Source organism: Lolium rigidum, chromosome 6 (genome assembly GCF_022539505.1).
Source record: "Lolium rigidum isolate FL_2022 chromosome 6, APGP_CSIRO_Lrig_0.1, whole genome shotgun sequence".
In the NCBI taxonomy this organism is placed as follows: domain Eukaryota; kingdom Viridiplantae; phylum Streptophyta; class Magnoliopsida; order Poales; family Poaceae; genus Lolium; species Lolium rigidum.
The window spans coordinates 196,780,286-196,794,599 of NC_061513.1; the positions used below are offsets into that span (position 1 = coordinate 196,780,286).

Consider the following 14,314-nt stretch of genomic DNA (forward strand, 5'->3'; position numbering starts at 1 on the left):
AAGACGCATCGACGCAGGGTCGCTACCAGGCGGGCCCAACGAAACGTCTGCTAGACGCGAGCGGACACTTTCGGCGTCCGTGCAGCGTCCGCGGAGACGCATCCGAGGCGCATATTTAGGGTAAGTTTACATCGCCACGGACTGCCCGATCACTTTGCGTCGATCTGCTGGAGGAGTGCACAGACGCATTCGCCTACCTTGCTCCTTCCCTCGCTGCGCCACACGCACTGCCACACCGCACACGCACCGTTTTGTCCGCCCAGCTACCCGAAAAGCAACCACAGGCACACCGCTGTGGCTGTGGGCAATGGAGTCGCGCGTGAAGCCCGGGTTTAACGGCGTGAGCGGCGCCTCAGACAGCCGCAGAGGCTACATGGGAGCGGCGGCGGCGGTCCGCCGCAAGCCGCAGGTGGACGGCTGCAGCGTGGCGCTACGGGTGTTCATCCTGGCGGCGACGCTTGTTGCCGCCGTGCTGATGGGCGTGGACAGGCAGACCAGCACCGTACAGGTCACCATCGCCGACGCGCTGCCGCCGCTCAAGGTTCCCGTCACGGCCAAGTGGTCCTACTCCTCCGCCTTCGTGTAAGTGCCTGCACTTGATCCGCCTAGTGAAATAACACCGCAATTACACTCCCGCACTTCAGTCAATTACTATCTAATCTTCTCTTCGTTTGCGTCCGTTTTCTTGACATAACGAATTGCATCTCCGTATTTTCTTGTTCGGCGATTACAATTCATGAAGCATGTATGCAACAGTGTAGCTAGCATGGTGAAATACAATATATAGTCTTTAGAATAAAATATATGTACTCATTAGATAGGACAAGACAATGGATATAATTAAGGACGCACGTATATTTCAGAAAAAAAAACTCAGAAATGGGCCAGTCCAAGCACATGCGTGTGCCTTTATGACAATTGAATATTTAGGCATACTTTTGTTCAGAAATGATTTTTTAGAAATATATATTAACCGAAGCTTGGATGTATACCGGTATTTTTGATCTCACAAGCAGGCTCCAAACAAGCTAGTGAAGTGTGCCAGTCTCGCCATCTCGGCATGCGCACATGTCACACATGGTTACAATATTGTTTACTCACTCCATCCACAAATAAGTGTACACGCGGGTTTTTCAAGACAAATAGTAAAAAATATTCTCTCCGTCTCAGTTTACTAGTCTTCCCCGTATCCTAGGTCGCCAGTTTAACATATATGATTTAAATTATATGATGCGAATATTATATCATTGGAAAATAGAACATCTAAACTTTCTAATGATATAATTTTTATAACATATAACTAATGGTAACTCGATTAAATTTACGACCTAGGGTACGCGCACGCCTAATAAATGGTAAGAGAGGGAGTACATTGGGAATATGCATATCTCCTCTTTTCACCTCCAATAAGCTAAGTGAATGTAGAAAACAAGAAGAATATGTGTTTCATATTATTAAATTTGATCTTCATGCGATTAGACAGAAGTAATTAAAGTGTATTGGAAAGATAGAAGTACAATTTTTTATGAACAAAATTAGAGCTAGATGTACACTTATTTAAGAATGGCGGGAGTAGCTTGTCTAAATCCGTAGACTCTATTCTAGTCACTACGTACACATACATGCCATTTGGGGGGCAACTACAAAGCAACCAGTTCCCCGTTTAGTATATATTTTTGGAAGTCCCGGACAGAGCAAAATTACCTCTAGACTTTCATCATACCTTCTATTATTTTCATGAGTGTTCATCCTCTTTGCGGTATCGTCGATATATATGTCGCTCTCTGTAGCTGCGATATATATGCAGCCGATGGAGAAACGAAACAAAAAGCGATTCACCGACAGGGATACGCACTTTAGGCGGTGAGAAGGATGGCACGTACGCAGGCAAGCGGCGTCTATCCGGCTAGCTGATTTCCTACCGTCCACTGCTCGATCGCGTCTCTCGATCTTGATCCGCACGTACAAACAAGCCCTTCTCTTTCTCCTACCTAGAAAGAAAGACCATTTGCGGTTTACTATGGACAGGGATGCAAGGACAAATTAGAATTACGTATAGCTTTTCAGGTAACTAAATTAACCCGATTTGGGTACGTCCGTGCTGCTGTAGTCAATATCTTTGAGCTGCTTTGCGTACGTAAGCGGTAACGAGTTATAGAAGGTAAGGTGTTACTCCCTCCGATTCATATTAATTACGATATGATGTATCAGCTAAAACGCTGATACATCACATTGAGTCAATTAATACGACGGAGATTTATTCGGGATGTAGTTTTGGCTCCCGGGTTTGTATGGACCCATTATCTAGACCAATGATAGGTGTGCTAAGATTGCTGAGCGAGAGAGAAATTAAGATGTTACTCTTGCCAGCAAATCAACAATACGTGTGGGTGGTCGCGTACGGTCGGTACAAGGGGCCCGCATCGATAACGCTAGCCTGACGGCGAGGAATCCGGACGCGCGGTACAGATTGGTGGCGGTGTTGTAGACCATGGGTCCTGTTTTTTCTGTCGGCCCGTGGCTTCCAGATCTGACTAGCCCAACTTTGATGTCGCTCTCTTTAGAAGAGAGTAGGGGGCGATGTAAAGGGATGCGGAGCAACTGTTTGGCATCACGCGGTTAAAAAATGCGTCTGACCAGCAATCTGACGTATAGTGATCGGGTGTTTGTTGAGACACAAATGTGACCCAAATATGCGTATTGGATGCGTCTCCATGGACGTTGTGCGGTCGCGGCGAGTGTCCGCTAGCATATGATGAATCTTTCGTCGGGACCGCCTCTTGATGCGTCTTCTCAGGCGCGCTAGTACTGGCGTCGAGGCGTCGCTTCGGCAGCCAGCGCCACGTTAATGGCGATGCCTCGCCTGCCGAGCGGCCGCGCCCCTCGGCTGCCTCCGGCGTATAAAGAGGGGCGCGCTCTTCTTCCTCACCCTCTCCTACACACAAATCCTAACCGCCACAACCTCCACCGTAGCGTCGTCTCGCTCTTTCTGCGACGCAACCAACCTCGCGAGGTACTACATGGCGGGTCCAGGTGGCCGGCGAGGTGGTTGAGGCCGCGGGCGTGGCCTCCGTGGCCGGGGCCGCCGAGGTGGAGCCGCTACGGCCCCACGCTCGCCGTCGCCTGCGCCATCGTCGTCTTCGCAGGAGGTCCGGTGATTCGAGTTCCTTCTCGGCATCGACCAGGATCCCCTCGGCATCAAGCAGCTCCCGAACAAATTCGCCGAGTTCGTCGACAGCGTCGAGCCGGCCGAGTTGCAGCTACGGGAGGCCAGCTGCAACTTTTGGCGGTGGCCTATCGAGGTCTTATTCGACGGGCAGGGCAAGATGGACTTGCACACCGGGTGGGACAAGTTCGCCCGCGACCTCGGTCTCGAGCCCGGCTGTCAGCTCACCTTCCTCTACGAGGGGGATGGCGAGATGATCGTCAAGGTGTTCGACGACACATCCTACAGCAGGCACTACCACACCGGCGATTCCGGCTCGGACACTGACAGTTAGAACTGTCAAAATGTTATTTCTTTGCGGCGAAGATGGCCACGGGCCAATTAAAACCACTAGTGGAGGTTTCTGTATGTTTCCCTTGGTAGGAACAACAGGGCTTGCCAGCTGGATTTTCCAGTTTGGGTGATTGAGAGTGTCTGAGAGTGTTTTCCCTTGGCAGGATTTTCCAGCTGGATTCACCATGGCGACACCACCATCCAACGTGGCGCGGTAGGTGGAGCCGATCCAGTCCTTTCCGAGCACCTCGGCTAACGCGTGCAGCAGCTACTCCAGCTTGTAGGCCATGTCTGGCTCGCCCCCACGAACACCATCTTCCTGGCATCACCAGCGCCCGCCGTAGTCGGCAGAGCGGAGCGTGACCGCGAGCGCTTCGCCTCGCCCTTGCCCCTCTCCTTGCCATGGACACTGTCTCCGGCGACGTGTCGTCGCCGCCATATGCCGCCGTCTCGGTGGAGGTGTCAGCCTTGGTCTTGCAACGACAGAAATAGGGCAAGAAGATCACGGCGACCGCTGCCAAGAGCGTCACGATGCCACCAACAACGATACCGGCAATCGCGGCGGCCAAGAGCTTGTTGCCCTTGCTGACTTAAGAAAGGGTAGAAGGCGTCCTGCTAAACTCGATGGCCGGCCTTTCGGCGAGCGACGTGGGACGGGGTCGTTGAGCTGGTTGCCAGAGACATTCAATAGCTAAGTTTCGGGAGGTCAAGGTCGACCGGGAGGGTGCCGTTGAGGGAGTTGTTCTCCAAGTAGAGAGTCGCTATATTGAAATCCAGCGACACCGCTGGAGACACTCCGACGCAAACATACGGATTAAATTTTGGTGTGATCGGACCCGAGCGGTGGAAATATAGATGTTTTTTGCTGTTTGCACCTCCGGTTGGAGATGCGCTGAAGAGAAACCGTCCAGAAACAGTAGTTAGAAAACTAGCCGTTGGGCCTCGCGGCATGGGGTTTAATATGCTTGCTGTTGGTCCAGGACAGCCGGGAATCGTTTTCGCCGATACATTACCAGATGGGCCATCACAATGAATGCATCCACAACTATCACAAAAGCCACTATACCATATTGCAGTATACGATGGGGAATACAATGTTTCACATCCATCTGTCCATGTCTGGTTTGTTGACGTATGGGGAGCATCTAGACCCGGGAGTCAAGATGGATTTCTGTCTCCTAGAATTCTTGTCGTAGTTTAATTTAAGGAAAACGCTTCACTGCCCCCAGACGATCGAGCGTTCCCCCACACGCAGCGTGCGACGCGTGTCCCTGTGGGTCTCGCAAAACCTTATCTTTTCCCTACCTTTCTCCTTTCCCCGCAGAACCGCATCGCGAGCGCAGCTCCGCGCTGAACACTGCCCAACTCCCGTGCCCGGCGACCTCCTATGGCGGCTCGCTCCATTTCCACACCACCTGCTCTGCCGCCGACGAGCCCCTTGGCTTTTGCTCATGTCGCCACCACCTCATGTATCCCTTCAAGACCCTCTCCAACGCGTCACCGCAGCGGACGCCTCCGCGCGACCGCTTCAGCCTTCCCCTCACTAGAGCAGTCCTCGTCGGTGCCCACCACCGGTTCCTCTCCCAGCCTGACTGGTGTTCCCGGAGGCCTCCACCACCGCGGAGGCGAGCACGCACCACGGAGCAGACCTGGCCTCGGCCATTTCTAAGGCAAGGTTGACTACCTCTCCCGGGCTCCCAGGAGGGCACAACTGTTCGGCGTCCGCATGCATCTTCCCACCATGGGTGTTTCAAGGCCGGCGTCTGGTTGCTGCAAGGATTTGACGACGGAACTGCTACTGGCAAGCGCCGAAGCTACATGCGGCCAACATTGATGCAAGTTTCAGCCACCGTCGTTGCTACATGCCGCGACCGCTTTGCTACAAGGTCCATGACATCGATGCTACCCGTGGCCACCGGCAATGCTACTTGCGGCCACCGCCGTTGCTACTTGCGGCGACCGCCGTTGCTACAAGGTCCATGGCGCCAATGCTACCCGTGGCCACCGCCGTTGCTACTTGCGGCGACCGCCTTCGCTACAAGGTCCAGCCAATGCTACCTGTGGCCTCCACCGTTGCTACAAAGGCCATGGTGTCGTTGCTACATGCGGCCGTTGCTGTTGCTACTTCGGGCCGTCGCCATTTCTACATGCGGCCACCGCCGTTGCTACTCAGACACCGTTATTGCTACAGGCGGTGCTGCAAGCGAGCGGCGTGAGAGCTCGTCTTCTCCGGCGACGACATCTTCTCCGGCGGCTGCGGCGTGTGTCCCACTTGAGGACATAGGCGCACAATTTTTGCAAACTAAGGGGAGGGGTGTGAGCGGATCTGCAAAGAGGTTCCTGCAGGGAGCCAACGTGGTTCAAGGCCGAGCTCCGCCGCGCTTGCGGGGTTAAGGGAGAAGCTACGCTGGCTCCTACCGTCCTACGCGAGCACCACGAGAGAGGACAACAAAGTTTCTTTTATCCCTCTTTTATATTTCTTCTTTCTATGTCGCCTCCGTTCCAGTCTGCGTGCTTGCGGAGATGGGATGCCAGGCTGGTGAAAGGAGATCAAGCGGTTGAATACCACTCTATCGGACGGTGCGCAAGGCGGAGGATCGGGCGATTCTATCCCCCATGGGACGTCCAACAGTCCCTCTTAATTTAAACTAAAACCCACGGCAAAAATTATGAAACACGGAAGTAATGTGTTTCTCAATGATCGGTGGTAGTATTTTTTTTTAACACAGGATGGGGTCCATGACCCCGTAGGAGCTATTTCATTAAAACACACGTGGCAGGTATTACAGTGAGGTCTCTTTTCATCACTTGCCCTAAAGAACCAGATATTTGGAGATGAGCCCTCACACTTTACAGAAAGCACCCTGAAAGAAAAGGAGAAAAGCAATCAATGACTTCAGTGCCTCCGCCACCAGACGCCGGCAAGCTCGAGGTGTCTCCGCCGAGCCCAGAGAGAAGGATGCTCGAAAGCTCTACTTCGGCGTAAAGATCCACCCACTGGCAACCAGAAGAAGTCCGGAGACGCACCACTTGGCCTTCAATTGGCGTCGAGCTCCAGCAGAAGAACCAGAGAGCCTCCGGACCGAAGGTTGAAGAAGGGTCACCTTTTTTACCACAAATCATGGCGACGAACTTGGTCACCATGTGATGCGTGCGAAGAAGAACAACAGCTCCAGGTTGCCCCTCCATGGAATCAACAACAACAGCATCATCCTGCAGCTTCTCTTCTAGCCCACCACCACATTGGCTTGGAGGAGAAAGAAACATGGCAACACTGACCATATCCAGAGAGAAGTCAGTGAGCTTTATTGACGGGGTCGCTGAAGCACCATCGCCGCCAGCCTCCGGCTCCGACCACCAGAGCACCGCGAGCAGCACCAGGGCACAGCAGGCTGCAGTGAGCAGCTGGAGCTCCACCGCCTCCACCCCCATGAGGGCATAACGCCAAGATCCACAAGGGTAAAGCAGAAAAGAAGGAAATAACTAACCCTAGACCTAACCTATCTACTCCGGCGCGTCTCCGCAACCAACTCCGGCCGGCTATTCCGGCGGAGAGGCATTGGATCGGCCCGGTCTGAGGTGGGAGGCGACCAAGAACTGTAGCAAGGCGAGAGAGAGGAAGGGAGGAATCGAGAGTTTCCTCGTATATTGTAATCCAAATTAGAAGCCTAACGAGTCGATCAGTGGTTGTATTTAGCTAGACCTTACAGTAAATACAATAAGGTACAGTCAGCTGGCTATAAAAAATAAAATATTATAAATTTGCTTAGTTGGAGGAGAGAGATTAGGAGAGAAGAGAAGTGGGCTCTTATCTAATAGTCAGCTCTAGCACGTGCTCTAGGCACTATGTGAGACTAAAATGTGGGTCATGTATTATAAAAGTTCTATACTTTTATAGCTTACTATTGTACATACTAATTATAAGTTGACTATGTATGATGTGGCAAATTATTATAGCCGGCTGCCGACTACACTATTGTTTGCTCTTAGCAGTTAACATCATCAAGTTTACCTCACAGCCCAACAGGAATGAGGTGCGATTAATGGCAACCACAACGACATCATTTTGTGAAAGGTTGAAGGAATTCCACGTCACAGGTAAAAAAGTTGATGGGATCTTGGGTTCCACACGTGGCTCGGCGGTTCGTCCGATCCGCGCAACATTATTGTTGCAGAAAGGGCTAATTAGACGGTGCATTAGTTCCCAGCTGCCAGCTTCTCACCCATCCTCACAAGAGCCACCGTACGTGGGTGGGCCACGCAGGCATGCCGCTCATCCTCAGCAAGCTAGCGACCGGCGCGACGCATTCGGACGTCCGAACCGACGAGTCGTGTCCATTTGCGTCGGCCAAAATGGTCGAAATCATCCGGGCGTTCGTTTGCGTCGGGAGGTGGCTCCAGCGGCACGACGCATAATTTTTTTTTCATTCATAAAGCCATAATTTACATTAATAAAAAAACATAAAAAAGCTAGAAAGGCGTGCTAAAAGTACGTGCTGCCTACTGGTCGTCGTCGCTGACGAGGTCAATCAACTACGGCGTCGGTCATGGAAGCTCGTACGCCGGCGGTGGAGGAGTTACCGCCGCATGGGCAGGAGGCTGTGGCCAGGGATCCCACGCCGGAGCAGCAGGCGGAGCGCGGTCGTTGGAACGCGTCGGCATGGCCGGAGGAGTCGTCGGCCTCCCCTGCGCGAGCGATGACTCGCGGAGCTGGATTGCGAGCCCGTCCTGCTCGCTGTTGGCCAGTGTCATGACAATGACCTCCTCCTCGGAAATGTCCGGCGGCTGGGTCTCCGGATCCCTCGCCGGCCCGCCGTCGTCGTGGTCGTACTGTGCCATGGTCACGTCCTCGTCCTCGTCCTCTTCCTCGTCGCCGTCCTCGTCCGCGTCCTCCTGGTCGTTATCTTCTTCTTCTGCGGCGATCTCGCGCTCGAAGTAGTCTACGTCGGCGAGGTAGCCAGCGCGGCGGCGCGCGTCGAACTCCCACGACCCGAATGAAATCCAGTTATAGGAGTTTAGCGCGTACGCCGGATCCTCCCGCAGATCCGGCGGCAAGATCGCTCGGCGGCGGCGCACCTCGTCCCGCCGCTCTCGGCCCTCGCGCGGCACGGGGGGAACTGACACGCGCCTCGAATTGAGGTACCAGCCCCCTCCCGGCAAGTTCGCGTCCGGCCATGGTACCGGCCGGTTTTCCTCCCATAGCTGACGTGCAAAGTCGACGCAGACGTACCGGCCGACCTGTGCCTTCTTGCCGGACCGCGAGCCGCTAGACTCGTGGTCGTTCTTGGTCTTGCGGAACGGCCAACATTTCTTCCCCATGGCGTCGGTGGGGTGGATACCGTGGGATGTGGCAATGGTTTGGTCAGGGAAATGGCCGCCGGCAGCGTCCCTTTAAGAGGCTTGGACGCCATCTCGTCTTCAATGGTCTGCCACTGCAACGCCGCCTCGCTACGCACGCTCGCGGAAGCCGAGGCGCGCCATTAACGCGGCCCTGCAAAGGCTGCAGCGCGCCGCTCGCAAGTAATGTCGCGGAAGACGATGCAGTTGTGTCCCTGCCAGGCGGGTCCGTGCGAGGACCGAGCGGACACTTTGCGCGTCCGCTCAGCGTCCGCAGAGACGCAAACCTGGCGCATATTTGGTCAGGTTTGCGTCTCCGCGGACGGTCCGCTCACTATGCGTCGCGCCGCTGGAGGTAGTGCCAGACGCATTTCCGATCATGCCGGACACAAACGGTCGTTCAGTATCCGTTTGCGTCACGACGCTGGAGATGCCCTAAAAAAGACGAAAATATATGAAAGGACATTGCTATGTTTCCTTGTTATTACTGGGTAAACCCAGTGTATCTCTTCTTTGTAGGAGCCAGTCACTAAGGACGTGTTTGGTTACCTAGATCAATTTCTTGCATGACTGCAGCACCAGAGAGATGTGAGCCGCTGCGCGTTTAGGCCATGGGCCAATAAAAAGCCACTCGTTTGGTAGCCTGTGTAGAATTTTTTGGCAGCAGAAACGAAGGGGCTCAGTCTGTTTGGTTTCATACGAGCCCAGCTTAAGCCTCACCACTTATTCCATGATGACATTACCTCTCACCTCCTCACCTATTACAAAGCTTGACGCCGTTGTCACGAAGCCTGGCACCACGCCGGTGGGCGGGAAGACCACCATGCCACTCTCGCCGATGATGGCCAAGGCGGCGTGCGCAAGACTGGGTTGAATATGATAGGGCGAAGCTTTCAGTGTAGCACAACAAGAACATCGCCACCGTGACACCGTCACTTCCTACACCTACACGGTTACCGCCATGGATTACTGCATATCACATACTATAACCATCACCATCATGACCCCGCCGGTCACACCCATCACAGGCATCACCACGTCGACGAACAACATCATGACAGCGCCGTTCACGCCCGTCAAAAGCATTACAATGTCACCGACGACGTCGTCGAACACCACCATGACACCGCCGGTCACGCCAATCACAGACATCACCACGTCACCGAACACGAAGAACACCACCATGACACCGTCGTTCATGCCCGTCACAACCATCACCATGTCACTGAGTACGAAGTTGAATACCACCAATCCACCATAACAACGCCAGTCATAAGCATCACCACATCGCTGACCACGAAGACGAACATCACCATGCCGCCACCACCATGGATTATCACCTCTCCCGTCCATGAAGATGGCGAGCCAGAAGTTGAGCAAAAGTACTCTAAACCTTAGTCACACATACGTACAAATTACACTATACTTCTGAGTCATTTATCTATCAACGTATGTACACCGAAACAAAAACCTATCAACATGAAAGTCACGTGGAATGGTGAGGTGAACCTACTCATGAAAGGAAATCTCAAACAGTTGAGCGTGTGCGACGAATTTGACATAATTCGCTTAATACTTCATACACGAAATTGACGATTTTGACCGATGAAACTCGAAACCGATTGTGGAAATTGGTTCGTATCATCGACACGCATCATTTTCGTGTACATCTTATTTCGATTCAGACTATATTTGTGTTGATTTGAGAGAGGGTGTGTGGAGTAGTATAAGAGAAAGTGAGTATAAGCAACAGCTTGTGCAGCCGTTGCATCGATGGAGCTAAAGTGGCCTGAGAACATGACTGTCCCTCAAGAAACTGCCATTACGGACGTTTCTCCAGAACCTGGCCCGATGCTATTTTAAGAATCGGTTTTGCAAAACCGCGACTCAGCCCAAACAACCAAACGGACGAAAATTACTAACCCAATACGAGCCAGGTACATGCAGCCTAGCAAAACTCGCGCGCCAACATGATTAGATTCTTTTCCAGCGGAGACGTGTCTAAGTCTACTCGATCGCGCCATCGTTTTCCTGTAATCCTGTGGGCGCACAATCGCGTGCACATGTGCTGGACGCTCGATACGTCTGTGTCTATGCTCCTTTGCTCGGCTATCATTGGCCTTGATTAGCACAGAGTTTTAATGGAGATTAGTGGAAATAATCCTCACCAAATTTTAAATCTTTACTTATTTTAAATGCATATTTTGTTGTAAGAGTATAAGCAAGTTAATTTAATCCCTGATTATGCCCACTTTTCTCCAATTTTTAGTGTATTTTTCGCAATCCCCAATACCCTACCTCTACCTAGTGGATTGAGAATTGGATTTTGTGGGAATTGGATGACAATAGAGGTTTCGTTGAATACTCTAAAGTATTATCCCACTAAACCCCACAACACTCTAGTGTCAAATAAGTCCTAAACGGAAAATTTTGCTTGCAACAAGAATTCGCCGGGAAAATAACATCTTGTTTTTTTCGGTACGTCTGTGTCGAATTGTCGATGCTCGTTTGCTCGGCTAACATTAAACGGGAAAATTTCCTTGCTCAATGAATCATCCAGGAAAATATCATCTTTGGTTTTTAGTGTAGATAATGATTTATGCTACAAGTGTGCAAAAAAATCAGCGTGAAACAGTTTGTATTCTAGGCTGTAAAAAAGTGTGGATCTGAGAGAGTGAACCTGTAACTTCTCGAATCTCCAAAGTTTGCACACTAGGTATACTACTCGAATCTTCTTTTTGTAGCCAAGAATACTAGGTATTTCACCTTGAGATTTTTGCAGAATCCTGTAATACATCACTCACAATATCTATGATTTATTTCATAATTTTTTTGACTATAAAATGCTGTTTTCGAAATTTAAAAATGACGACACTACAGCTGTATAATGAGGACCCAAAACCCTCGGCAAACAATTTGGCCCTCGGCATTTACCTATTTTCCTGACATCCATGTAGGCCAAGCTTCATTTATGGTTTTTGTAAAATTTTCACTTTTGCTCTATATCTCTTTCATCTAAGTTAATGTTATTTCGTAAGAGCACGTGTAGAGGGCCGGCTCTTCGTAAGAGTCCACTTCTTCTCTTATTTCCTATCTCTCCTTTGTATAAGCAGAAGTGTCATGTAAGTAGGCTTATAACCCAATATTATATTCTCTAGTAGATGTACTAGCAAATGCCCTTTTTTTCTTCTGAGAAGATCAATCATTCTCCTCCGAGGAGAACGGAATCGATGTTAGTAAATGATCCAATTCTATAGTACTTTAGCTACCTTATAATTTGGAGCGAGGAATTGTGAGGAATTAACAGAACATGCATTCTACACCTACGTGCAGGTACTTCGTGGTGGCAAACGCGATGGCGTGCGCCTTCTCGGTGGTATCTCTGGCGGCGTGCCGCAGCCGGAGCGCGGTATTGCCGCTGATGATCGGCGACCTAGTGATGCTGGCGTTGCTGTTCTCGGCGGTGGGCGCGTCAGCGCAGTTCGGCATCCTCGGCGAGCGCGGCAACTCGCACGTGCAGTGGGGGAAGGTGTGCCACGTCTACAACAAGTTCTGTGAGCGCGCCATGGCCGCCGTCATCGTCTCCCTCATCGCCGCCTTCACTAACCTCGTCCACCTCATGCTGGCCATCCTCGACATCCACAAAAACTCCTCCTACTACTAGAGCTATATATAATGGTAGTACTAGCTTGATCTCCGAGTGAATTATTAATGGTCTCCGTCCTAGTTGATTTGGTGACTCTGGTCATTAAGGTTCATAATGCAGTACATGGTTTTCGCCCCCGGGCTCCTTATATTTTGTTTTGGCACCATCTTTTTTACAAGGGTTGGTCGGAGAGATGTGTCTCACGAAGAGGTACGTGTGCTCTAGCGACTCGGGTGGCGATTGGGAGCTCGCCCTCCCCGAGCGCCGGCGGCGCGGCTCCTACCACGTCCTTGGGGGGCGCCGGGGCCTGCGTTCGACGCCAGTGGGGAAGGGGTACAGGTCCGCGCCCCTCGCCGCCGTCGTCTTCGAGGCCGAGGGCTCGGAGGACGATTGCTGGGATACAGAGGATGATGCGGTTGCGCCGCCGCCCCCTTCTCCGGTGAATCTTGGGTGGTTCTGGTCGGATCTGGGGGGGACGCCGCCGCAGGCGTCTGCGCCTGGTTCGCCGTGGGCGGGGAGCTCCCCGGGGAACCACCGCACCTCCGCAACGTCGTCGTCACCTCTGCTGGGGTTCGACCATTTTTCCCCGCTTCAAGCCTCGATGGGACCAGGGAGGTGCCCTGCTTCTGCAGATCTGGAGTGCTGTCAGCTAGGAGGAGGGCCTCTGGTGATCCTCGTTGGAGAATTGGTGGTGGACCTACCGTCGTGCCCAGGGCGGCTGGAGGCGGGGTGGATGGCGCATCAGCTAGGGTTGGATTCTAGGGAGGTCCTACTGGGGGCGGGCCGTGTTGGGCTCTTTGGGCCGACCCAAGGTGCGGGGAACAGGCCTGCGGTATAGGTCCAGTCTGACCGTGTATCGCTTGGGCAGTTCGGGCTAGCCCAAGTTGTGCGGGCTCCCTTTCCGCTGATGCCCCGAGGCCTCGACCGCTGGATGACTGCCACGTTGCTCCTGCGGACGATGTGCGGTCTAGGCGTTCTAGGGCTTCTGTTGCGGATAGTTTTACCCCCCCGGCCACAGGTTCTTAAGTGGTTCTGGCTCCACCCACAAACCCTGGATCTCACTCTAGGTTTCCCAGCTTTCCCTCGTGACGTCCGACGCAACATCACCGCCACCAAGAGCTTGTCTACCCACCTCGACCCCACCTCCGGTGAACTCGTTCCTCGCCTTACGACCATGGATCAAGACCGATCCTACCATGGCAAGCGGCCCTACGACGACTTCAACGATGGTTACACACGCAACCGAGACCAAGATCTCCGACAGAAATTGGATAGGAAGCAAGAAGAACACTGCTGACAACAACATCAATGCGACCGCGAGTTCGACAGTGCGGGCTCCTCGTCGTGGCGTTCCGAGGGGGAACGGGCACGACAGGACCCCCGGGCCCCTCCACCGCCGCCGCCGCTGGCTAGCGGCCGCGATTCTGGGAAGAATGCGGGCCGGAGGTCGCTCCGCCAACCTCGCGCTCGACAAGGGGCGGGCCCAATGCCAAACCCGGTGGATGCGACTGGCTGAGGGGTGGCCAGTGCGCTAAACCCGGATGCTGCACACATCACGTGCTATAACTGTGGGAAGCAGGGACATATTCAGGCAAACTGTGTGGAGGAGCTATTCTGTGTCAACTGCAAGAAGGTGGGCCACCTCTCGACCATGTGTGCGGCTCTCTCCAAGGCATTGGCTCCCTTCTGGGCAGGCTTTGGAGGTGGTCAGCAAGGTTTTTACTGTATAGAGGTGCCCGAGGAATAACTACAGTGATCTTCTACCAACTCTGCCACCGTTATCCTCGATGGAAGACGTCTCTTAGAAGAAGAAGTGGAAGAAGAGTTCAGGG

At 52.7% G+C, this 14,314-nt stretch overlaps 1 protein-coding gene across 1 annotated transcript; it reads left to right on the forward strand.

The window, feature by feature from the left end:
* The first annotated feature begins 200 nt into the window (after positions 1-200).
* On the forward strand, positions 201-12,655 carry LOC124658887 (CASP-like protein 1E1). Its single transcript, XM_047196882.1, has 2 exons — positions 201-582; positions 12,170-12,655. Exons 1-2 carry the CDS (start codon positions 308-310, stop codon positions 12,498-12,500), a joined length of 606 nt encoding a protein of 201 aa, XP_047052838.1. The 5' UTR covers positions 201-307; the 3' UTR covers positions 12,501-12,655.
* Positions 12,656-14,314: the final 1,659 nt, after the last annotated feature.